This window comes from Protopterus annectens, chromosome 3.part0, assembly GCF_019279795.1.
Source record: "Protopterus annectens isolate FY-2018-M chromosome 3.part0, PAN1.0, whole genome shotgun sequence".
Classification (NCBI taxonomy): Eukaryota; Metazoa; Chordata; order Ceratodontiformes; family Protopteridae; genus Protopterus; species Protopterus annectens.
Window position 1 is genome coordinate 1,601,022,897 of NC_056731.1, and position 26,244 is coordinate 1,601,049,140.

A 26,244-nucleotide genomic window follows, 5' to 3' on the forward strand; every position below is an offset into this window, starting at 1 on the left:
AGCCAATATTTTTAAGGCAAAGAGTGAAAAATGTTGCACCAGAAAAACATCTTAAAGTCTGATATGTGGCATAGCTCTCAACTATCGGGAAAATCACAGCAAAATCAGGGACAGATCCAGAAATAATCACGGGCAATCAGGGACACTTTCAAAATATTAATAAACTTAACTTGAGATATTGACGAAATAATAGTATGCAAATTAATATACATTTCTGAAGTAAAAGAAGTCTATAACTCTAATTATTGTCATTATCTATTAAGTTTAATTCCCTATATTTCTTCCAAAAGTTACAAGTTTTGGGAGCGATTAAGAGGGACTGAGCTAAAATCTGAGTCAAAATTAGGGACAGTTGAGAGGTATGATGTGTGGGAACAGTCAATTTATTTTTTATTTTATGTAAAAAGGGGCAATGCAACATGTTCTGTCTATTAACTAGCTCTTTCATAGACTTCATCCTGATCTCTAGAACACTAATTTGGGTAAACAAGTCACCAAGAACTTGTTAGTGCTTAGGCTTGGCCTGTTTTTCCTTAATTTATGTTGACTACCCCCTTCTGGCTAGAGCATAAGTGTATGAGGTAAGACCTCATGTTCTGGCTAATGCAGACCTGAGGCACATAATTGGTGCAGCTTTTCTAAGAACTGTAACTTGACTGTTACACTGCTTCCAGAAAACTTCACTGCAATGCTTGAGCCTCAAAAATTCTAGGACTCTGACCAGTAGCTGATGGTTACAACTGTTGCATAAGTTACATTGCTATATGTTCAGGATAACTAAACCCACTGGTTAAGCTAATTACCATTGCTCAATGTCAATTAATTTGAAGTTATGTCTATTTCTAGACAAACAACATACATTTTGATTATTAGTAGACTTAATGTGCAGCGGCAGTACCCTTTCTGGTCATCTGTGATTTATATTTTCAAGAATAGGGCCCCTTACTGGTCATCTGCTCCTTTGATCATCAGTCAAAACAAAGCCTTGTACTGTTGTTTTGAACCTAAACATAACTGCTCACTACTCACATACCACAGCCTTGCATTAGCATTTTATTCAACATACAAGGAAGACAGGCGCACCTATAGCTCAACCTAAATAATGTCTGCAAAGACCATACACACTGGTGCTTGTCACTTCTTCAGTATCATTCCAAATATCTTTCTATTTTTCTACATACTATTCAGACCAACAGAACAATTTTGCATTAAATAACCAAGATTAAAGTTGATATTAGTTCCATACCTGCAATAACTGCACTAGCCGTAAAGAATACAAAGTTGATTGGCACAACTTCAGTTGCTTTGTATAACTCCATAGCTTGATTTAAGAACCTAGATTGAAACACAATAAACTGTTTTTCAGCTTAGAGCATACAGTCTTTAAAACATGATCAATGTAAACATACCAAGAAATCACTTGTATGATACAGTACAGAACAGTCTCAGAAACAAAATGCTTTATAAACAAGGATTTGGTTGACTGCATTCATGATGCACTGATTAGTAAAAACATCACTATTAATTGGGAACTTAAAGCTGAAGAAATAGTAATGCAGTCTAATTATTAGCCCACATAAACTATGTAGTCCAGCTGGATTTGTCTCTTTTCAGTAGAGATGTGGAAAACAGACCCCCCCCCCCCAAGAGAAGACAAAAAAAAAAAGTTACAGGAGTGCACAAAGGAGCAGAAGGAATTCAGACAGCTCATAATGTCAATATAAAAATACAAGGAGACCTAAGAATAAAAAGTTCAGGATTTTGACTCAATCACAAATGAATGTTATCTGTATCTGAAGAAAACTAAAAGTACTTACCATGACAATAGATATTCATGATCCATGCTTGTCTATTTCAACCTTTGGACACGAGTCAGCCAAGAATCTGAAAAACTTACACAAGTTCAGATTCTTCTTCCAATTCCCATAATGCTCTATGCCTCCTCTTGGGCAAGTCTTCAGAGATCCTACAAATAACCCCCTCAGAAGGAGGGCTGTAATATGTAAGTTATGTACTTATGAGACCATTAGACTTATTTGGTCCTTTACGGATACTACAAACAAATGAACTTGTCGCTTGGGCACTCTTTTGCTCTGTAATGGCACCCTTTGCAAGCTCAAGCTTATAAGCTCATAAACCCTTGCCCTAAGAAGGATTTCATACAAAGCAATAATGAATAGCTAGATACATGTCGGACTAAAGTCTTTCGGCTTTTCCCGGTTAGGGGTCGTCACAGCGGAACTCCGGTCCGCTCATGATTGGCAGTGAATTTTTATGGTGCCGAGTTGCCAGCTCGATGCCCAACCTTCAAAGAAGGCATGCCCATTCACGCTCACACCTACCTGCATGTCTTTAGCGTCAATCGCCACAGGGAGGACATGCAGACTCCACACAGAAGCCACTTCAGCAGAGAATTGAATGGGAGAACCTCTTGCTGTGAGGAAGATGCATGTCGGACTAAAAAACAGAAATACAACATCATGACTGTAAGAACCCTGAGGACATAATGAGGCCTCTTCTAAATTTCTACAGGTCCCTTTACAAGTGACAATCTGGAGGGGGAAGGTGGGCCAGTTATTACAGTGTCCAAACAATGGCCAGATAAATATAATGTCCTAAGTACACAACTTGGTATTTATTCTGACAGTTTTCATACACTGGAAACAGCTGGACAGAATACCAAGCTGACCTTGAGTGACCTAAGACAGTAAGATTTTTAGAATGGTGGCTCCAAAGGAAGCACATGCTGTAGAAAGGGTACTTTTATTATAATGTTTAGCAAAATCTATGCAAGACTGACCATACAGAAGTTGTCACAATCTCCTCAAAGAATAAGTTTTTTTAGAAAGACAGTGGATGCAGCCTGAGCTGGTATACACCTTTGTTTGAATAATTTGGAAAGAATACCAGTAGATTAATGGACTGATTCAAAATGATCAGAGTGGCCACTTGTGACACAAAGGAGGGTCTGTTCTAAGTGCAACTCTACCTGAATGAAAAAACAGGCAAGAAAATCTGAAGATAAAGCATGATGTTCTGAAACCCTTCTTGCAGAAATGATGGCTCAAATAGAAGTTTAGTTAATCTTTCCTCTTTTCTGGAGGAGAAAACCTACTTCTCTCAGAGCTACCCTCTTCTTTCAGGGTGAAACTGTTGAGGGATTTGGAGTAAACACTTTGAGACATTTTCAATAAAGGGAGGAGAGCAGCCTCCAGATATGATTTCCCTTATCCACTTATCCAGAATGATAGATGCGCACTGCTAAGTGGTGGGAAAGTTGTCCTCCAACTGCCTCCAGATGACGACAATCAGACAACCTTTTGGGATTCGCACTGATGGGAGTCTCAAAAGAATCCCCTGAAGACCTGATAGTTTGGACCATCTTTGCCTCAATGGCAGTGGTTACCCTGGAAATCCCTTCTACTGCAGGAACCTCCATCATATTGCTGTGTGTTCTGAGGCTGCTGGGACTTGCAGTACCATAAAGTTTTGGCACAGTTTTGATTCCTTTGAAAACCCCTTTGTGGTGCCAAAAACATTACCCCAACAGCAGTGAGTATTTTCTCTCTTGCTCATATTGTTGCAGATTCTCTTTCACCTTCTGCAAAAACAAGGAGGTTCTGTCAAACAGAGCACTGATAATTGCCACCTTGAAGTGGTCTACAAAACTGGTGAGTCACGTCCAGGCTTGCCTCCTTATTACAGTGCCTGTACCCAATGATCTAACTGATCTATTCAATAGATTAAGAATCAAACCCATCTCCAGTGAAGAGATGAAAGATATGGTTGCCACTTGAGTTTGAAACTATATACATCACCCATGGGCTATTATTTCAGTGTCAGAAATTTTCTCTGCCACCCCCCTTGGAAACTTGATCATATATGCACCATACAACTCAAGACTGACAGAGAAGGTACAGGACACACATGCACTTCCCAAGTCTATCCGCAATCCTAGACTCACTGTTTGGAGAATGAATAGCTTGGGCATCCTTGGGGGTGCCCTGCTTGGTGGCAGCAGATACCACTATTGAGTCTCTTGTTTCAGTACTATTTTTGGGGGTCTGCAGCACTCTATCCAATTTATGAGGTATTGGCTAAGCCAGATCCATCTACTTTTACACTTTGGAGGATACCACGTCCTTGAGCTTTTTTCTGGAGGAAGCATTGCCCAGGTCACTGGAGGAGAGAACTTATTCTTCTACAAACTCTCCAATATCTTGACAAATGTGGCATCTTCATGAGGGGATTTTAGGAGGACTCTACCTTTTGTTAAGATTTGTATCTGGGGAAGGAACTCCACAGAGGAGTACAAGTTCATAGGTTCACAGGGAAGTACTAAGCTAATAAATGTCAAGGCCTTTATAAGCCTAACTATACAACCCAAACCAATTGTGGCCCTTGTAACATGTGCACCTCAGTTGGAGGGGTATGTTAGTTAGGTTGTTGCTAAAAAGTTCTGGAGGTTGGAGTATGTTAGTTAGGGAATGTTTACTGTAGGCCTTTGTTTATAACAGACACGGGGACCAGCCTGGGGTGAATTTATGATCTCCCATCCAACGTTAGTTAGGGAATGTTCACAGTCAGCCTCTCTCTATAAGAGACATGGGGGCCAACCCAGGGATGAATTTACTATTTCTCATCCAATAGTGAAGGTTATGTTTGAATAGGGTTAGTGCTGCACTCTCCTTCACATGACTGGAGAGCCCATTCCAGAGTATGGAGATCCTCTGAGACACATATCTGTCTTACCAGCATGTTCTATTTATGTCGCAAGCAAAGTTTAAATCCCTAGATCTAGCGTTTCTGGTGCTGTTCATTTTGCGGATGTGCAAAAGCTCCATCAGGGCTTTAACTAAGGATGCCTTGTATGCCAAGCATAGATCACTTCTCAACAACCTGCAGGAGATGGCGTATGGAGACATGGTTCTAAGATGATCTATGTAGGATAATGTGTTATTACCCTGGATTCTCTTGGTGAGGAACTTCTGTGGGTGTTCCAGCTGTTGCATATGCCTAGGCAGGTACATGTCAAAGGGGCCACTGTACTCAAATGATGGGCATGATAGGGGCAGAGTAGAGTGATACTATAAACTTCCTTGGACCTGTATCCCATACCCTTACTTACAAGTTAAAGTGACAGAATGATTTTCTTATTGCCTTGGCAATGTGTTGGACAAAGGCCAGATTACTGTCTATATATGTTCCCAGATCTCTAACTACAGGGTCAACTCTTAGGCTGTCTTATCAATGAGGTAATTTGCTTGGGGAGATGTTTTCCCAAAAGACACAATAATGGCACTGCCTTGCATTGAGTTTTAATATATAGCTTTTACACCAATCATTTGTCTGTGTCAAGATATTAGTGCCAGAAGAAGAATTTATGACAGCTCCCAATTTGCAGTCATTTGTGAACCTGGTAAGCCAGAGGCCTTTGATGTTAGCCTTGATCTCAGAGATGCAGATGCGAAACAGAAGTGGGCCCAGTATGGAGCCCTGTACAACTCCATTAGTGACCTGCCTCTGGGTGGAGGTGGTCTCACCATTCCTGACTTCTTGAGTCATATCTGTGAGCCAGTTGGCAATCCAGAGAGATATGTAGGAATCTATGCCTGGTTCTGTGAGATTGTCCACAATACCTGAGTGGGGTATTGTAACAAATGCCTTAGTCAAGTACAGGTAAGGCAGTATGCACCATTTTCCTTTCATCTCTTGCCTTGGTTACCATCTCAAACAAGTCTAACAGGTTAAGTAGGCATGAACTTCTTTTGACAAAACCAAACTGAGATAGGTCCAGTGTCTGTAGGTTGCCGATTACTTTGCTGATCATTTCCCCTTATAATTTGTTCCATAGTTTTGCAAATTAGACTAGGCAGACTAATGGGTCTGTAGTTTTCTGGGGTCAGTTGATGGTCCACCCTTGTGGAGGACGATAACTGCTGCCATACTTCATTCAATTGACATGTAGCCTGTCATGAGGCTTTAGTTGAAAAGTGACTCAAGTGGTCCTGATAGGTCATGTTTCAGGCTATTTACGAGGCAACCTGGGATATTGTCGGGTCCCACTGAGGCTGCAGTTTTAGCTTTAGGGAACACCACTATGACCTGCTTCCAGTTAATAGTTTGGGGGATTATGCTGGTGGGGATTTAATGGAGGGTGGTGGTGGTGGGAGAGTGGGGGCTGAAGTTTGAACTGAATTTGTCAGCCAGCAGTTTTGCTATCTCACTGTGCTCAATGAAGGTGGCACTATTTACTACCAGTTCTGCACACTGTTGTGTGTTACCGTTGACGTTCTGCACATAGCTGTAGAAGGCCTTGTGATTATCTTTACCTGAGAGGCTATCTTGATCTTGTAACTGGTCTTGTTGGATTTACTTAGTCCTCTTAATTTCCTGTTTAGTTTAATTAGTGAGCTCTTGTCATTATGAGAGTTGATCTTTCTGATTTTGCCCATGACTTTTTCCTTTTGTTATATATCCTGTTAAGTTTAGAATTCCACCAGTGTGGTTTGTTTTTGGAGTTTGTTTTGCATTTACTTCTGGTAGGTACAGCAGTCTACATGCAGTCATTTACATGTGTACAGTGTTTCTGCGAACAATACTCATATGCTCTTGTGAACTTGGAGTTAGGCAGGGCACTGAATTTTTACAAACCGTCACTTAATAGGTTGTAGTTTGCTTTAGAATAGTTCATAACTGTAACAGGATCTGCTGGGTTTTCCAAGCTGGTTTTAATTTCAATTTCAAAGGAGACAACTTTGTGACCTGACCTCAAGTTAGGACGTGACGCAGCTTGTGTGGGAGGGTGTGCAGCACTCTCCTATATTGGTGAGATCTAGGTCCATTATGTTTTAACCACTGGTTGGAGTGGACACCAACTGATCATGGGCATATGTGTTGATAAAGTCCAGGAAATGTTGTGCCTGCAAGTTGGAGGCACTGTGCATTTCCCAGTCTATAAAGGAGTGGTTAAAGTCTCTCATGAATAGTGTGTTTTGCTGGACACAGTGTGCCTCCAGTAGCTCTAAGCAGGAGTTGTGAGATTCTTGTGACTTACATGGTTAACTTGTAGCTTGTTAAGATATGGTAAGGGACTATCTATGGTGATTTGGATGTGGATGAACTCCAGGGTATCACCCTGTTTAACCATATTTGAGTTGTACTTGTTGATGTAATAAGACACCTCCACCTTTAGTCTCTATCTGTGTATCTGATGGTGTTTGCAAGGCACTGTAGCCTTGTACTGCCAGAGTATTTTCTGCATCTTTAAACCATGTCTTGGTAACTGCACAGATACCTATATTCTCCAAAGTGAGGAGAGCTTGTGGGGTGTGAAGTTTCTTGCTAAGGCTCCTTGCATTCAGCAGTAACACATTTAGATTCCTTTGGGTTTTATTTGCTATGTCAGTAGATTTGTCACTTTGGCAATGCCTAAAAAAGGTTCTAAGGGAGTGTATTTCTGGGCAAAATCCAGAAGCCTGGGGTGTGTTTGCATGTGCAGGTGCAGGCCATCTTTGGCAAAGTAATGTGGTTTGTTGACCGTGTCCTCCCAGGTTAACGGACATTAAATCCCCTGGACTAATGCCAGAAACTAAGTCAGCTGTTAAAATCAATCATTTTTTGTTCATAGTGTGGGATCATCCTTGATGAAGGAAGAAAGGTGATCAGTGGAAGGCAAATACCAGTCTGAGACACATATTCAAACAGGTCCATAACTTATCTCTTTATATAGACCAAACAGGCACATCTTGAGTCATTTACAGCCACATGGACTATGACAGAATTATACTGTTACCTGTGCTGTGATGGCTTGAAAGCATGTGTAAGATGGCAGATCCTGGCTCCAGCAACTGACCATAATCTTACCCTTGTTTAGTCTGGCGAGTGGGGCATGTGTGTGTTGTACAATGGAGCCACCTATGAAATGAGTCCTGGGCAAATTGTTTAACTGCCTTATGGGTTTTGTTTTCGCGGGTTTACTGGGTATATGCTTATTTGTGGTGTTTGATGTTACTTTTGGTGTGTGCTTTAGAGATTGCTGACAATAGGTGTTGTTTGCAGGCTTAGGAGGTTTGGGGAGATTGCTTTTTAGTGTCTCAGCATAAAATGGTGTGTGTGCGTGCAGGACTTTGTGTGGTGGATTTTGTGCATGTTCTTGACAACCTTGTTAGTAAGCGAGATTTTTACCTTCAAGGAAATTGTGTATGTACATATCTTGCATACTGTGCAATGTTCTCTAACGATTAAAAGTGTGTCTGTGAACAAGAGACAATGGATAAATTGTCTTAGGATGCCCATATCTACCAATCTGGCTAAGGAAATATTTGCAAATTGCATATCCACGTAATTTGGACCTGTACTATGGTGGGCTATTGCAGACCGAGGAGGTGCAGCAGTTAGCATTGTCATCTCACAGCAAGAGACTCTTCCGTTCGATTCTCGGCAGGAGCGCCTTCTGTGTGGAGTCTGCATGCCCTCCCCATGGTCAAGTGACATCTAAAGACATGCAGGTAGGTGCGTGGATGAATGGGTGTGTCTTCTTTGAAGGTTGGGCGTCGGGCTGGCAACTCAGCACTGTAAAAATCCACTGCCAATCATTAGCGGACCGGAGTTCCACTGTGGCGACCCCTAACTGGGAAAAGCCGAAAGACTAGACTATGGTGTTCTATTAGGGTTTGAGGACTGGGTTTTACAGAGGTCTTCCAGGGTAGTCTCTGGGGTTAGGGACTACAGTTAAATAGTCTTAGGATATGGTATTAGCATAAATACCATATCCTAGCACTAGCTAATAACATATCCTAGTAGTATCTGACATGCAAGCTAGCTGTTCTGAACTTAATGCCGTAGAATGCTTCACTAAATTACAAGTTACAGTCCTAGTATTAGTTTTATATGTAAACTTAATTGTCCAAGCACTTGCATCTGTACAGGGCACTGTCAACTGCTGCTACATGATGAGCAGCTCCACACAAATACACCTAAATTATAGAAACAGAAATGAAAGTGAAATCTAACTCACTACCCCTCTTGCCAATAAATTACTATACGTTGAGAGGCCCTCGGGAGTGCTTTCCAGCTCTGACAGACCAGGTAAACACCTTCTACCTTAAGATTACCTAACAGCATAGCAAAAAAGGACCCTCAAGTGGAATGCAACAACAAAGAACTTGCTCTCTAGCTAAATTACCCCTCTACAAGGCGAATGCAAGACAAAGCAGTTCAAGTAACCAAACAGTAAAGGAAAAAAGGAGATTTATAGGAAATATACAATTTTAATGCTCACAAAATTGCAAAATACAAGTGGCGATCACTTCACCAGTGAAAAACATGTACAATATTTCAGTATGAGAACTTCATTTTCTCTTTCAGTTTAAGAGCTTGTCTTCCTCCTCTCTTGTACCTCCTCTTCCTCGGGGGGGGGGGGGCTGGGAGAAGAGTCATCTGAACTCTCCTAAGAAGAAAATGCTCCAGATCTCAGCAATGTGTGTGCTATGAGGTCCACTATCCTGCAGTAACATCAATGATGAATGATCAAAGAGTCAAAACATCGATGGTGTCTCAGGGCTGAAGAAACCACCTATGCTTAGGACCCTTTGTGTGGAAGAAAAGATATCCATTGACATCAATGGAATCAGTGCAAGCTTTGGTGACAACTTCAGTGCAACTAGCATTGAAACAAAAGCCAGAGTAGGAACAGAAAGAAAGATGGTGAAGGTCTCTTCTTGATCTAATCTAGGGACAGAGGTGAGATGACACTGCACTGAAGCTGGCCCCTTACATATTCTGACGTGATGAATTCCCAGTGCAAGGGTGTTGGGTTCCAACGTGTAGGAATGTAGTGGCAAAGCAGGTCTGCAGATAATAAATTTCAAAACCTCATGCTCAGAGAAAAAGCACCTGAACCTTCTCCTCAGAGCTGGGTTAGTTGTATCAGATGACTCATGCAATGGAGATGATTAAAACCATGCCAGGTCTATTATTGACAAGGTTGCTTGGCTGGAAGGAGAAATAGAAGTCCTGGGTAATTTAGCTGGAGGCATTTTCTCTAATATTAAAATGTCTGTTTCTTCGGCCCTTCTCTTCTCTTTACCTCAGGGTGGGCAGTCCAGGATGAGTTCTTTTCCTTGTCTTGGGATCCTTCCTTTTCATTACTGCTGCTTTGGAATGAAGAAACCCCTTCAGTATGAGTTTACTCCTCTTGTCAAGTAAAGTACGGGAGCTGAATTTTTTTACAAACAGAAAAATCGTTGTCTAAATGTCCCAACCCAAGACATATCATGCACATGTTTTGGGGCTGCACTCCTTGCACTTATTGAATCAGGGACCTTTGATTCTTTTTGCAAGCCAATGGGACATTGACTCAGCAAACAAAACAAAAACAATGCAAGGGTGGAAGTTAATTCCAACAATAATCTTAGCAACAGAAAACACTGCAAAACATTCACTCAGCTATACTATATCACAGTTGCTGAAAGAGTAACAGTAAGAGAGAATATAAAGATATCTCCTTTAACTGACAACAAATAGGGAGGAAGTTCAGATGAGAAGAAAAAAGAGAAACAAGCAAAAGAAAGGGCTACAGAAGCTCAGAAACATTCCTGACAAAATAGGTGCAACTTTCAGATGCTGAAATTAGCAAGTTCAATCACTTATCTGCTCCCAAGTGTGAAGAGTGTAACTATCAGGGCTCAAACTCACTCAGAGACATTGTAGCTGCAATGGGGGCAATAAGATCTGCAGTTTTTCTCCTTAGTGCAAGGGTTTATAGGGCAGGACAGGAGCTTGAGCTTGTAAGGATTGCTACTGCCGAACAAAAAGGGTACCAAGGCAACCAGTCCAGCTGTTTCCAGCTCCTAAACAGGACCACAATAAAGTCACTGGTTATTTTAATTACCTCTACCATGCAAGCTGTGTATCTGTTCTGGAAACCTCCATGTCAGTGATGACCTCTGTCATAATGGTCTGCAAAGTCTTGCTGTTGGCTATTTCTGAACCTTAGTTTTTGAGCACTTTTCTGAGTATGGTAAAATTCACACCAAAGGTGGAAAAGTTAACACCAACAGCCATTAAGCTGTTTATTTCCATCTTTGTTTCTTTCTGCTCAGTCTTGTGCAGTTCTGGATCTTGGCTTTCATACTGGAGCTGAAAAATTCACGGTCTTTGTAGAAGCACTGGTGAAGAATACCTGGAAGTTTTCAGCGAAGTCCCACTGGAACAGCCACATGTGCCGATGAGCTGTGATGACAGCCACAGTCGTATGGTTAGGTGAGAGATAGTAGAAAACATCTCTGCATGTGATATTTTGCAAATATGACAACTTTTGCAATACATGGACATATCACTTAAATACTGCTGAAATATTATTAAATGAGCCATACAGTTTAGTGCCTTAATCAATATGGTACTAGATATTTAAGTGCTTCCCCAAGGCAGTCAAGCACTCCAGACTCCTTGTCTCATGGTTGCACAGCCAGATTCCTCTTCAAGTTCTCTCTTGACGGCTGCTGTCATCATTAAAGAAATGCCAGTGGCATCTTCAACCAGGGATGCTTGGAGGCCAGAGTATCTTCTTCAGTTTTCCAGGAAGCAGAAGCTATGACACTGGACTCTTGCTAGGCCCACAGGAAGACAAGGGCAACTTTTCACTTTGTAGGGAGGAACTACCCAACAGGAAGACAAACCACCTGGAGAACGTCCTGTCATGGAGAGACATAATCAACTGGCCACGTACCCTTCTGTCTCTAGGATTTCATCACAATATGACGTCTTCATGATGGGACAAATATTAGCCATTACTGTTTTCTGTGTTTGTGGTTGACACACCCATGTGCTCCTTCTTCCATGTCTTCTTCTCTCAATTGGTTTGGAGGGGCAAATATCTGAAGATCTGATGAGAAGGAGGAACGTGGACTTGACAACTGATGTCTACCCCGCAAACCCACATCACCTTACTCATGTGTCCTAACCCTAACTCTTCAGCTTGCTCTAAACCCAACTCCTATACCCTACCTTATGAAAACCCTTTCGCTAACAGTACCACAACGTAAGACAATCAAACCACACATGCACACACTTCAGAAACACACTCACAGAACCCTAAATCTATTCCATTACCTAGTCATTACTGCAGCCTTAACCAGCAACAAACACACACACACACACACACACACACACACACACACACACACACACACACACACACACACACACACACAGGCAAAACTTTGTGTAGATTCAAAAGCTTCAGCATTAGAAAAAGACATCTACCTTCATGCAAGCACACCTCACACATGACAAAAAAAAGTCGATGTTGTCAACATTTCCTGCAATCAAACACAACTGCTATTCATTTATTTACTATAATTTATTTGTCTTTGTTGACTGGGATAGTGGTCATTTGCAGTGACAGCCCTGTAAGAAAAGCTGCAGGTAATTACACTCTACATATTGTATATACAAGTACAATTTACAATGGCATACTATATATAGAGGTAAAATTTACAATGATCGAAAAATATATCGGCTATCTTTGTTGATAAAACTGCCTTCAACAAAGTTAACTGTCACCATACATATATGTATACATCTGGTAGATACCACTTAGAAACACAGAATTCTTTCACTGGTTATTTCAGATATGACAATGACATTATCAATATGGAAACTGGCAACCACTTCTGTGTTACTGTGGCCCAAACAGTAAGGTTTATCAGATATGCCATCAGATATGTCACATGCTAATTTGATGTAGCCAGTGGAGTGCCTGCTCTTAAGTACATGAAATTGTCTGTAACATGGCTTTTATTTAACTTCAAGTTGTTGCCAGAATAATACCAGAACAAAACATACAGGGGATTCTGGCCAGGTTCATATCACTATGAGACATGTTTTTAAATTTATTTCTGGCAATTTAAAATACTTATTTTTGATTTAACAAATCCATCCTTTTAGACTAGGCTGAAGTCTCCAATTTATAAATAATATAATTTTGCTAAAATCATATACACCATTTTACACCCAAGTTGCCAAAAGCTAGCAAACCCTAGATAGGGAAAAATATCATTTTTTTTAAAAAGCATCTTGGTCCAATCTTAATATAATAGTGCACTTGACACTATGTTAATTCAAATGCTGCCTGCTTTTAAAACCATCTTCTCAAAGGACATCGCCTCTACTAACTATATCATATCCTAGGAATGGAGTGGGGGTAGACAACAGAAAAGGTTACTATATACTAAAGCATGTGTGTCTGTCTGTCTTCACCACGTATAATAGGTTCTTATATGGGTCCAGTCTGGGACATTCCTTTGTCATATCCAAGGGTGGATTTTTTACAGTTGGAAAAGAGATGCATGTTGTCACTAGCTGTGACATGAAAGCAGAGCATCTTGGGTAATATCACACCACAGGGAGATCCAAGATGTTCAGATGTCGCCTTTTGGTGATGGTGTGGCTTTAACATGCAAAACAAAATGACTGTATTGCCCTGACTGAGGCAGTACTCTGCCATTTCTGTAGTATCACTGAATCCAGAAACTGTACCACTGACTACCATATATAAAAAGAAGCAACCCTTTTGTCATTTCCTTTTATTTGCTAACTGGATAAAAATACAAGGCATAACTGCCTCTTTCCAGGAGCAACCACAGCCTGGTTAAAGGACTTCTTCACACTAACACAGCAGACAAATGCAGAGAAAGTGAGTCAAACACAAGACCAGAGGAAGAAATATGTCAGCAGCTCACAGCATGAATGAATCCAACCCAGGACAAGAAGATGAAGCCTTAATCCTCTGCTTCTCTGACAAATCATATACATATACTGCTATTCGAACCAGCAACATGTCAGTCTGTCAAGACAATTTCAGTGAAATCAAAGAAACTGAAGCCCATTTACTGAAAGCACCTTCAAACAGAAGTGAAGATTGCCTTTTTCTCCACTGTTGTGTGACCTCTGACTTGGTATATATAATTCTATGGGTATGGGGGGTATCCCCCCAAATGGTGATGCAGTGAGGCTTGACCTCTTTAAAACAAAATTGTTTCAATGTTCACTGAAGGCGGTTTTGTCAAACTGGTATTGGTTTAATTGCATTCATTAAAACCTGATCAGTATGTACCCATCAGAATCATGGCTGTAAACAGGCAGTGGAGATGACAACCAGGTAAAGCAGGGACAGGAGAAGCTGCAATAACAAAGTAAGCGAAGGTGGGCAGTGAAGCATCAGCTAGGATTACAACAGATGGAAGTTATGGCTACGAAGTCTCAAACAAAGAGGAGAGATGGTCAACAATATGGAGGTGCTAGCAGCAGGGAGAGGAGTAGATATGATAATGTTGATAATGTACATCAGGGAATCTCCTAAAAACATGAAAGGAGGAACCAATGCAGGTAGGAACTTAAAGGAATAATTATGAAGATGGATCAGAACAACACAGAGGAAGAAAGGAGGGAAAGAGGCTGAGCACTGGATATGGCTCAAAGGAAGAGTGGAAAAGTTTAGAGAGTACAGAATGTCCCAGGTCTGAAACTGGGCAGGATTAAACCAATTAATACTACTAGCAGTCAGAAACTGAGACGGATCCTCTTGTTTTAACACCTTTATTGAATTATCACTTAAGCTATAGACAAGCAAAAACTTACATACAAGAAAAACAAACAATGTTGACATGTTCACATTTACACAATCATTATCAAACCAACATTACATAAACTGATCAATTCCTTCATTCTATTAAACCCCGCTCCTCCTCCAAAAAGTACAGTTTTGTACCTACCATAAATGTAGATGTTCGAAGATCCACATTGCTGCAGTCCTAACACTTGGGTAGTCCGCTGTCCCAGTCGGCCCGAATACCAAAGTATAAGGCTGACGTCGGTCAAGGCGCATTTGACTGACATCAGAACGTCAGGGTACAAATGCGCATGACCGACGTCATATCCTCAGTCTTTTCTTGCCCCAGATGTCAGAAGACCCTAAAGATAAGGCCAAAACCAAAAACACCAAACACTCCTGTACCTAATATATGTACAATATATACAAATTTTCAAAATAGAACCCCACCCACACAACCACCCCTAAACACAGAGGGAAGGAGGGAGGGTAAATTGGACTGCAGCAATGTGGATCTTGAACATCTACATTTATGGTAGGTACAAAACTGTACTATGTTCTTCATCTCACATTGCTGCAGTCCTAACACTTGGGTAGAATCCCAAAGCAGAGGTAAGGGAGGATGGCTAAACTATAATGAAGCAGGAGCTGCCAAAATGCCCTGCAACACAGCAGTGGCAAAACCAGCCCTGGATTTAGAATAGAGAGGAAGGTGGTAATGCTTGGAGAAAGTATGCACTGAACTCCAAGTAGCTGCCTCCAAAATATCCTTAGTTGCCACCCCTTAGAAATGCTGTTGAAGTGGCAGTAGCCCTCGTGGAATGAGGCCTAATCCCAGCTGGAATCTCCTTGCCATGATGGGAATAACAGAATGCAATGCAAAACCCAATCCACTTAGATATAGTTTGTTTTGACACAGGCTTGCCCTGGGAACTCAAAGCAAAAGAAACAAACAACTGCTGAGACTGCCTAAAATTCCTAGTCCTGCTTAAATAATAACGCAACTGCCTGTGTACATCTAAAGTGTGCAAAATCTTTTCCCCCTTATTTTGGGGATCTGCATAAAAAGTAGGCAAATGAATAGTTTGGTTTAAAGCCACACTAGAAACCACCTTAGGCATAAATGAAGGATTAGTACGTAATGATACCTATCCTTATGAAAAATCAAAAAGGCTCAACCGCCATAAGGGCCTGCAATTCAGAAACCCTTCTTGCAGAAGTAATGGCCAACAAAAAAGCAGTCTTCCATGACAAGTATTTCAATTCAGCAGTAGCCGCAGGCTCAAAAGGTTGTAGAGTAAGTTTCTCCAACACAAAATTGAGGTCCCAAGCAGGAGTAGGAGCTCTCACGGGGGTCTTATATTCTTTGCCCCTCTAAGAAATTGCTTGAACAAAGGATGAGAAAACAATGGTGGGTCACAATCATAGTGAGCTGAAATTGCTGCAGCATGAATCTTAATGGAAGAGAAAGACAAACCTTTGTCCAATAACTCAGTAAGATATTGAAGAGCCACACTCAAATTAGGCTCAGAAACATCCAAATCCTTTGCTGCACTCCAAAATAAAAATCTCTTCCATTTTCTGCATACACTTTACGCTGTACTAGGTCTTCTGGCTTCCATAATCACATTCAAAACTTGTTGAGGAAGTTGAGACCTGCTGTGGTTCAAAACAGAATATGCCAGGCTGTTAGATGAAGAGAGTGAAGCTTGACATTGAGAAGATGACCGTCCCTCTGAGACAAAAGGTGTGGAATTAAAGGTAAAGGCCATGGAGGCTTCCTTACCAGATTCCTCAGTAATGGGTACCAGTGTTGCCGAGGCCAATCTGGAGCTATCAAAAATCATCCTTGGCTTGTCTTGTCTGACCTTTAGGAGTACCTTTGGGAGGAGAGGCAGAGGTGGAAAGGCATACACATGAAGATTTTCCAACTGAACGAAAGAGCATCCACTTTCCAAGCTGTGTGATGAAACCTTTTCATGCAAAACTTTGGCAGCTGGTGGTTTAGTGGAGAAGCGAACAGATCTATGTCTGGAGTTCCCCAGGACACTGTCAATTGTCGAAATACATGAAGATCCAGTTTCCACTCGTGGGGATCCATGATTTGCCTGCTTAACACATCTGCTAAGGAGTTCTGTGCTCCTGGCAGAAACCTTGCCTGTAGATTTAGCTGCAAGCTGAGCGCAGTCTCCCACAAAATCATTGCTTGCCTGCATAGAGGATAAGAATGTGTTCCCCTTGCTTGTTGATGTACCACATGACAGTTGTGTTGTCTGTTAGAATCAACACCTGCCCAGGAAGAAGTAACTCCTTGAAAGCCATTAATGCAAACTGGACTGCTAACATCTCCTTCATGTTGATATGTAGATGCTGTAGTCTGGCAGGCCACTGTCCTGTATCCACTTTCCATTCAGATGAGCTCCCAAGCTATGTCTGAGGCATCTGTCATTAGAATCTGACTCGCCTCTGGCGGGTCACAGAGAGTCCCTTGTTTAGGTGACATTCCTGAGCCCACCACAAAAATTCCTTTTGAATGCAAGGTATTATTGGAATGACAGTGTCCAAATCCTGGCAGTGCTGTGTCCATACATTTTAGATACCATTGCAGCTTCCTCATATGCAGTTTGGCATTGGGAAGCACCAGAATACAAGATGCCATGAACCCTAATGCTTGAAGGACTGTCCTTGCAGTCAGCACGGACTGATGAGATAGTTGATGGAAGTAAAGGGATAGACTCTTTTGTTTGTCCGGGGTTAAAAAGGCCATCTGGGCTGCTGTATTCAGTCTCACACCCAGAAAGCACATGTCTTGAGAGGGTACTAGACTGGACTTTATTTCGTTCACAGAATACCCCAGGTATCTTAGCACTGCTATCACATATTCCAGATGCTGAAGAAGCTGCGTCCTTTTCTTGAGCCAGAATCAGACAGTCGTCCAAATAAGGATAGATTTGTATTCCTTTTAGCCTGAAAAAGCTACAACTGGAGCCAGAACTTTGTGAATACTCTGGGCGCAGTAGATAAGCCAAAGGGCAATGCAAAAAAAAGAAACTGGGAATTTAAATTTTGGAATTTCCCAAAAACCTCCAACCCCCCAGATAAAAATTTTTCCCTTTTTCCCAAAAAAAAAAAAATTGGAGGTTCCCTTTTTTTATAAAAGGGGAAAAAAATTTTGGGGGAAGGTAAGGCCCCTTTTCCCTTTGAGGAAGTAGTAGAAAACATCTCTGCATGTGATATTTTGCAAATATGACAACTTTTGCAATACATGGACATATCACTTAAATACTGCTGAAATATTATTAAATGAGCCATACAGTTTAGTGCCTTAATCAATATGGTACTAGATATTTAAGTGCTTCCCCAAGGCAGCCAAGCACTCCAGACTCCTTGTCTCATGGTTGCACAGCCAGATTCCTCTTCAAGTTCTCTCTTGACGGCTGCTGTCATCATTAAAGAAATGCCAGTGGCATCTTCAACCAGGGATGCTTGGAGGCCAGAGTATCTTCTTCAGTCTTCCAGGAAGCAGAAGCTATGACACTGGACTCTTGCTAGGCCCACAGGAAGACAAGGGTAACTTTTCACTTTGTAGGGAGGAACTACCCAACAGGAAGACAAACCACCTGGAGAACTTCCTGTCATGGAGAGACAGAATCAACTGGCCACGTACCCTTCTGTCTCTAGGATTTCATCACAATATGACGTCTTCATGATGGGACAAATATTAGCCATTACTGTTTTCTGTGTTTGTGGTTGACACACCCATGTGCTCCTTCTTCCATGTCTTCTTCTCTCAATTGGTTTGGAGGGGCAAATATCTGAAGATCTGATGAGAAGGAGGAACGTGGACTTGACAACTGATGTCTACCCCGCAAACCCACATCACCTTACTCATGTGTCCTAACCCTAACTCTTCAGCTTGCTCTAAACCCAACTCCTATACCCTACCTTATGAAAACCCTTTCGCTAACAGTACCACAACGTAAGACACTCAAACCACATGCACACACTTCAGAAACACACTCACAGAACCCTAAATCTATTCCATTACCTAGTCATTACTGCAGCCTTAACCAGCAACAGACACACACACACACACACACACACACACACACACACACACACACACACACACACACACACACACACACACAGGCAAAACTTTGTGTAGATTCAAAAGCTTCAGCATTAGAAAAAGACATCTACCTTCATGCAAGCACACCTCACACATGACAAAAAAAAGTCCATGTTGTCAACATTTCCTGCAATCAAACACAACTGCTATTCATTTATTTACTATAATTTATTTGTCTTTGTTGACTGGGATAGTGGTCATTTGCAGTGACAGCCCTGTAAGAAAAGCTGCAGGTAATTACACTCTACATATTGTATATACAAGTACAATTTACAATGGCATACTATATATAGAGGTAAAATTTACAATGATCGAAAAATATATCGGCTATCTTTGTTGATAAACTGCCTTCAACAAAGTTAACTGTCACCATACATATATGTATACATCTGGTAGATACCACTTAGAAACACAGAATTCTTTCACTGGTTATTTCAGATATGACAATGACATTATTAATATGGAAACTGGCAACCACTTCTGTGTTACTGTGGCCCAAACAGTAAGGTTTATCAGATATGCCATCAGATATGTCACATGCTAATTTGATGTAGCCAGTGGAGTGCCTGCTCTTAAGTACATGAAATTGTCTGTAACATGGCTTTATTTAACTTCAAGTTGTTGCCAGAATAATACCAGAACAAAACATACAGGGATTCTGGCCAGGTTCATATCACTATGAGACATGTTTTTAAATTTATTTCTGGCAATTTAAAATACTTATTTTTGATTTAACAAATCCATCCTTTTAGACTAGGCTGAAGTCTCCAATTTATAAATAATATAATTTTGCTAAAATCATATACACCATTTTACACCCAAGTTGCCAAAAGCTAGCAAACCCTAGATAGGGAAAAATATCATTTTTTTTAAAAAGCATCTTGGTCCAATCTTAATATAATAGTGCACTTGACACTATGTTAATTCAAATGCTGCCTGCTTTTAAAACCATCTTCTCAAAGGACATCGCCTCTACTAACTATATCATATCCTAGGAATGGAGTGGGGGTAGACAACAGAAAAGGTTACTATATACTAAAGCATGTGTGTCTGTCTGTCTTCACCACGTATAATAGGTTCTTATATGGGTCCAGTCTGGGACATTCCTTTGTCATATCCAAGGGTGGATTTTTTACAGTTGGAAAAGAGATGCATGTTGTCACTAGCTGTGACATGAAAGCAGAGCATCTTGGGTAATATCACACCACAGGGAGATCCAAGATGTTCAGATGTCGCCTTTTGGTGATGGTGTGGCTTTAACATGCAAAACAAAATGACTGTATTGCCCTGACTGAGGCAGTACTCTGCCATTTCTGTAGTATCACTGAATCCAGAAACTGTACCACTGACTACCATATATAAAAAAGAAGCAACCCTTTTGTCATTTCCTTTTATTTGCTAACTGGATAAAAATACAAGGCATAACTGCCTCTTTCCAGGAGCAACCACAGCCTGGTTAAAGGACTTCTTCACACTAACACAGCAGACAAATGCAGAGAAAGTGAGTCAAACACAAGACCAGAGGAAGAAATATGTCAGCAGCTCACAGCATGAATGAATCCAACCCAGGACAAGAAGATGAAGCCTTAATCCTCTGCTTCTCTGACAAATCATATACATATACTGCTATTCGAACCAGCAACATGTCAGTCTGTCAAGACAATTTCAGTGAAATCAAAGAAACTGAAGCCCATTTACTGAAAGCACCTTCAAACAGAAGTGAAGATTGCCTTTTCTCCACTGTTGTGTGACCTCTGACTTGGTATATATAATTCTATGGGTATGGGGGGTATCCCCCCAAATGGTGATGCAGTGAGGCTTGACCTCTTTAAAACAAAATTGTTTCAATGTTCACTGAAGGCGGTTTTGTCAAACTGGTTTTGGTTTAATTGCATTCATTAAAACCTGATCAGTATGTACCCATCAGAATCATGGCTGTAAACAGGCAGTGGAGATGACAACCAGGTAAAGCAGGGACAAGAGAAGCTGCAATAACAAAGTAAGCGAAGGTGGGCAGTGAAGCATCAGCTAGGATTACAACAGATGGAAGTTATGGCTACGAAGTCTCAAACAAAGAGGAGAGATGGTCAACAATATGGAGGTGCTAGCAGCAGGGAGAGGAGTAGATATGATAATGTTGATAATGTACATCAGGGAATCTCCTAAAAACATGAAAGGAGGAACCAATGCAGGTAGGAACTTAAAGAAATAATTATGAAGATGGATCAGAACAACACAGAGGAAGAAAGGAGGGAAAGAGGCTGAGCACTGGATATGGCTCAAAGGAAGAGTGGAAAAGTTTAGAGAGTACAGAATGTCCCAGGTCTGAAACTGGGCAGGATTAAACCAATTAATACTACTAGCAGTCAGAAACTGAGACGGATCCTCTTGTTTTAACACCTTTATTGAATTATCACTTAAGCTATAGACAAGCAAAAACTTACATACAAGAAAAACAAACAATGTTGACATGTTCACATTTACACAATCATCAAACCAACATTACATAAACTGATCAATTCCTTCATTCTATTAAACCCCGCTCCTCCTCCAAAAAGTACAGTTTTGTACCTACCATAAATGTAGATGTTCGAAGATCCACATTGCTGCAGTCCTAACACTTGGGTAGTCCGCTGTCCCAGTCGGGCCGAATACCAAAGTATAAGGCTGACGTCGGTCAAGGCGCATTTGACTTACATCAGAACGTCAGGGTACAAATGCGCATGACCGACGTCATATCCTCAGTCTTTTCTTGCCCCAGATGTCAGAAGACCCTAAAAAGATAAGGCCAAAACCAAAAAACACCAAACACTCCTGTACCTAATATATGTACAATATATACAAATTTTCAAAATAGAACCCCACCCACATAACCACCCCTAAACACAGAGGGGAAGGAGGGAGGGTAAATTGGACTGCAGCAATGTGGATCTTAGAACATCTACATTTATGGTAGGTACAAAACTGTACTATGTTCTTCATCTCACATTGCTGCAGTCCTAACACTTGGGTAGAATCCCAAAGCAGAGGTAAGGGAGGATGGCTAAACTATAATGAAGCAGGAGCTGCCAAAATGCCCTGCAACACAGCAGTGGCAAAACCAGCCCTGGATTTAGAATAGAGAGGAAGGTGGTAATGCTTGGAGAAAGTATGCACTGAACTCCAAGTAGCTGCCTCCAAAATATCCTTAGTTGCCACCCCTTAGAAATGCTGTTGAAGTGGCAGTAGCCCTCGTGGAATGAGGCCTAATCCCAGCTGGAATCTCCTTGCCATGATGGGAATAACAGAATGCAATGCAAAACCCAATCCACTTAGATATAGTTTGTTTTGACACAGGCTTGCCCTGGGAACTCAAAGCAAAAGAAACAAACAACTGCTGAGACTGCCTAAAATCCCTAGTCCTGCTTAAATAATAACGCAACTGCCTGTGTACATCTAAAGTGTGCAAAATCTTTTCCCCCTTATTTTGGGGATCTGCATAAAAAGTAGGCAAATGAATAGTTTGGTTTAAAGCCACACTAGAAACCACCTTAGGCATAAATGAAGGATTAGTACGTAATGATACCCTATCCTTATGAAAAATCAAAAGGCTCAACCGCCATAAGGGCCTGCAATTCAGAAACCCTTCTTGCAGAAGTAATGGCCAACAAAAAAGCAGTCTTCCATGACAAGTATTTCAATTCAGCAGTAGCCGAGGCTCAAAAGGTTGTAGAGTAAGTTTCTCCAACACAAAATTGAGGTCCCAAGCAGGAGTAGGAGCTCTACGGGGGTCTTATATTCTTTGCCCCTCTAAGAAATTGCTTGAACAAAGGATGAGAAAACAATGGTGGGTCACAATCATAGTGAGCTGAAATTGCTGCAGCATGAATCTTAATGGAAGAGAAAGACAAACCTTTGTCCAATAACTCAGTAAGATATTGAAGAGCCACACTCAAATTAGGCTCAGAAACATCCAAATCCTTTGCTGCACTCCAAAATAAAAATCTCTTCCATTTTTCTGCATACACTTCTTGCATTAGGTCTTCTGGCTTCCATAATCACATTCAAAACTTGTTGAGGAAGTTGAGACCTGCTGTGGTTCAAAACAGAATATGCCAGGCTGTTAGATGAAGAGAGTGAAGCTTGACATTGAGAAGATGACCGTCCCTCTGAGACAAAAGGTGTGGAATTAAAGGTAAAGGCCATGGAGGCTTCCTTACCAGATTCCTCAGTAATGGGTACCAGTGTTGCCGAGGCCAATCTGGAGCTATCAAAATCATCCTTGGCTTGTCTTGTCTGACCTTTAGGAGTACCTTTGGGAGGAGAGGCAGAGGTGGAAAGGCATACACATGAAGATTTTCCCAACTGAACGAAAGAGCATCCACTTTCCAAGCTGTGTGATGAAACCTTTTCATGCAAAACTTTGGCAGCTGGTGGTTTAGTGGAGAAGCGAACAGATCTATGTCTGGAGTTCCCCAGGACACTGTCAATTGTCGAAATACATGAAGATCCAGTTTCCACTCGTGGGGATCCATGATTTGCCTGCTTAACACATCTGCTAAGGAGTTCTGTGCTCCTGGCAGAAACCTTGCCTGTAGATTTAGCTGCAAGCTGAGCGCAGTCTCCCACAAAATCATTGCTTGCCTGCATAGAGGATAAGAATGTGTTCCCCCTTGCTTGTTGATGTACCACATGACAGTTGTGTTGTCTGTTAGAATCAACACCTGCCCAGGAAGAAGTAACTCCTTGAAAGCCATTAATGCAAACTGGACTGCTAACATCTCCTTCATGTTGATATGTAGATGCTGTAGTCTGGCAGGCCACTTGTCCTGTATCCACTTTCCATTCAGATGAGCTCCCCAAGCTATGTCTGAGGCATCTGTCATTAGAATCTGACTCGCCTCTGGCCGGGTCACAGAGAGTCCCTTGTTTAGGTGACATTCCTGAGCCCACCACAAAAATTCCTTTTGAATGCAAGGTATTATTGGAATGACAGTGTCCAAATCCTGGCAGTGCTGTGTCCATACATTTTTTAGATACCATTGCAGCTTCCTCATATGCAGTTTGGCATTGGGAAGCACCAGAATACAAGATGCCATGAACCCTAATGCTTGAAGGACTGTCCTTGCAGTCAGCACGGACTGATGAGATAGTTGATGGAAGTAAAGGGATAGACTCTTTTGTTTGTCCGGGGTTAAAAAGGCCATCTGGGCTGCTGTATTCAGTCTCACACCCAGAAAGCACATGTCTTGAGAGGGTACTAGACTGGACTTTATTTCGTTCACAGAATACCCCAGGTATCTTAGCACTGCTATCACATATTCCAGATGCTGAAGAAGCTCGTCCTTTTCTTGAGCCAGAATCAGACAGTCGTCCAAATAAGGATAGATTTGTATTCCTTTTAGCCTGAAAAAAGCTACAACTGGAGCCAGAACTTTTGTGAATACTCTGGGCAGTAGATAAGCCAAAGGGCAATGCAGAGAACTGATAATGTGAATTTCCAGCTCGAAACGCAGATACTTCCTGCAACTGAGTCTGATAGGCACATGAAGGTAAGCCTCCTTGAGATCTAAAGTTACCATCCAGTGATCTTTGCCCAGCAGAGGTAAAAGCTGTTGTAACGTCAACATTTTGAACTTGGGAATGTCCAAATAAGTGTTGAGGATAGACAAATCCAAAATTGGTCTCCACGTGTTCCCCTTTTTGGTACTAGGAACAGGCGAGAATAAAATCCTAGGCCCCTTTCTGGCACAGGAACCGGCTGAATGGCCCCTATCTGGAGCAACAGAGAAATTTGCTTGTGAGCCTCTTTTCTTTGTATAGGAGGAATGTCTGGCATGCCTTTGAAAGGAGGCAAGGTATGGAAATAAAACCTGTAACCGTGGTGAACGATATCCAATACCCATCTGTCGTGGGTAATAACACTCCAATTTTCTTTGAAAAGTGCCAGCCTTCCTCCCAAAGGTGCTGCCAGACGAGAAGGCTCTGGCAGCTGAAAAGGCAAGTCATTGGGTCTGCTTACGAAAGGACTGACCCCTGCCCTCACCAGAAGACTGGGCAGGTGAACTGCCTGTTCTAGGCCTAAAAGAACCTTGAGCTCTGCCCCTACCACGCCTAGATCTACCCCTAGACTGAGAATCATAAGAAGGATAAGTCCACCCCTTAGTAGGCCAATTTCTACTAAACTTTGGAGGCTGAACCTGCAAAAATCTTTAACAGTCTGCATAGACTTAGCCTTGTCCTCCATTTTCTTTAAAACTGCTTCCACAGGCGCACCAAATAACACATCAGATTGTAAAGGAGCATCTAAAATCCTTGTCTTTACATGTTCAGCTAAATTCTGATCCCTCAGCCAGGCGTGCCTGCGAAGAACAGAACCAGTGGCTGCCACCCTCGAAGAGGCCTGTACAGCATCAAAACCACATTGCAAGGAATGCTTACCCACCTGTTCAGAAACATGAACCAAATCCTGCAACTCTTTACACTCAATACCTTCCGCCAGAGCATCCACCTTAGACTTCAATTGTGAAAGGAGATAATTTTGGTATTTCAACATGTGAAACTGGCAATTCAAAGCCCTCATGGCTAAAGTGGAAGAAGTATACACCTTTTTCCCCATCTATCCAAAGCCCTTGCCTCTTTATCAGAAGGAACAGGATTTTTAACAACAGAAGCCTTAACACCTTTAGGGCCCTGAGAAACAGTTTCTGGGTCTGCCCTAGGACTTCTAAAAAGATACTTATGAGCTTCAGGCACCCTATAATACCTGTCCGGTTTAACTGGGGCAGGAGGCAAAGAATCAGGGTTCAGGGAAGCCTCTGCAAAAACATCCTCTACCACATCCAGAACAGGAGGTATAGCTAAAGGACTATGCTGGGGTAGAAACAAAAATTCCCTAAGCCTTTTCCTAGAATCAGAGAAATCTTGACCTTCCCATTTAAAATGCTCCCTCATGGAATGAAGAGTCTCTGAAAAAGAAAAATCCTCAGGAGGAGAAGCAAGGTGTAGAGTCATCTACATCAGAATCAGAATAAGGAGGATACTCCTGCAAGTCTTCAGCCAAGACTCAGAAGCCTCGAACACTGCTCAAAACTCTCAAGCTCAGGTTCCACCCTAGGCCTCTTATCGGGGGGGTATAGAACCTCTAATCATAGTAATCAAATCTTCTGCCATTTTAAGCATATGTTTCTTAGGCAGAGACCCTGAAGAACTAGGGAGACCCCCACTGAAGTTAACCCTGGCCGGCCTCTAGAAGGAGCCTTGGAAACAGAAGGGAGTGCCTAACCACCTTAGAAAGGGAGGGAGAACAGCTACCTGAGAAGCCCCTTCAGCCTGGCCTACCCCTGAGAGGACACATCTTGTAACAGTAAAGTCTCTCCTGAGAATGCAGAGGAACTTCTGGTAGAACCACCGCTCCACCGAGCCCTCTAAAGAACCGACGTCCGGGACAGACGGTTCTTCCACCCTAGGCTTCGCTGCTTTGTCTTTGCGCTTTTTAGACGAAGCGGGCGCCGGAGCA

The 26,244-nt window shown here is 41.8% G+C and overlaps 1 protein-coding gene across 1 annotated transcript in view; it reads right to left on the bottom strand.

Annotated features, from left to right (window-relative positions):
* NIPAL2 (NIPA like domain containing 2) overlaps positions 1-26,244 on the bottom strand; it is a 1,611,812-nt gene that overhangs the window by 328,363 nt on the left and 1,257,205 nt on the right. Inside the window, exon 8 of the mRNA XM_044065637.1 lies at positions 1,247-1,335. Coding sequence (XP_043921572.1) covers positions 1,247-1,335 — 89 coding nt within the window. The remainder of the gene's footprint in view (positions 1-1,246; positions 1,336-26,244) is intronic.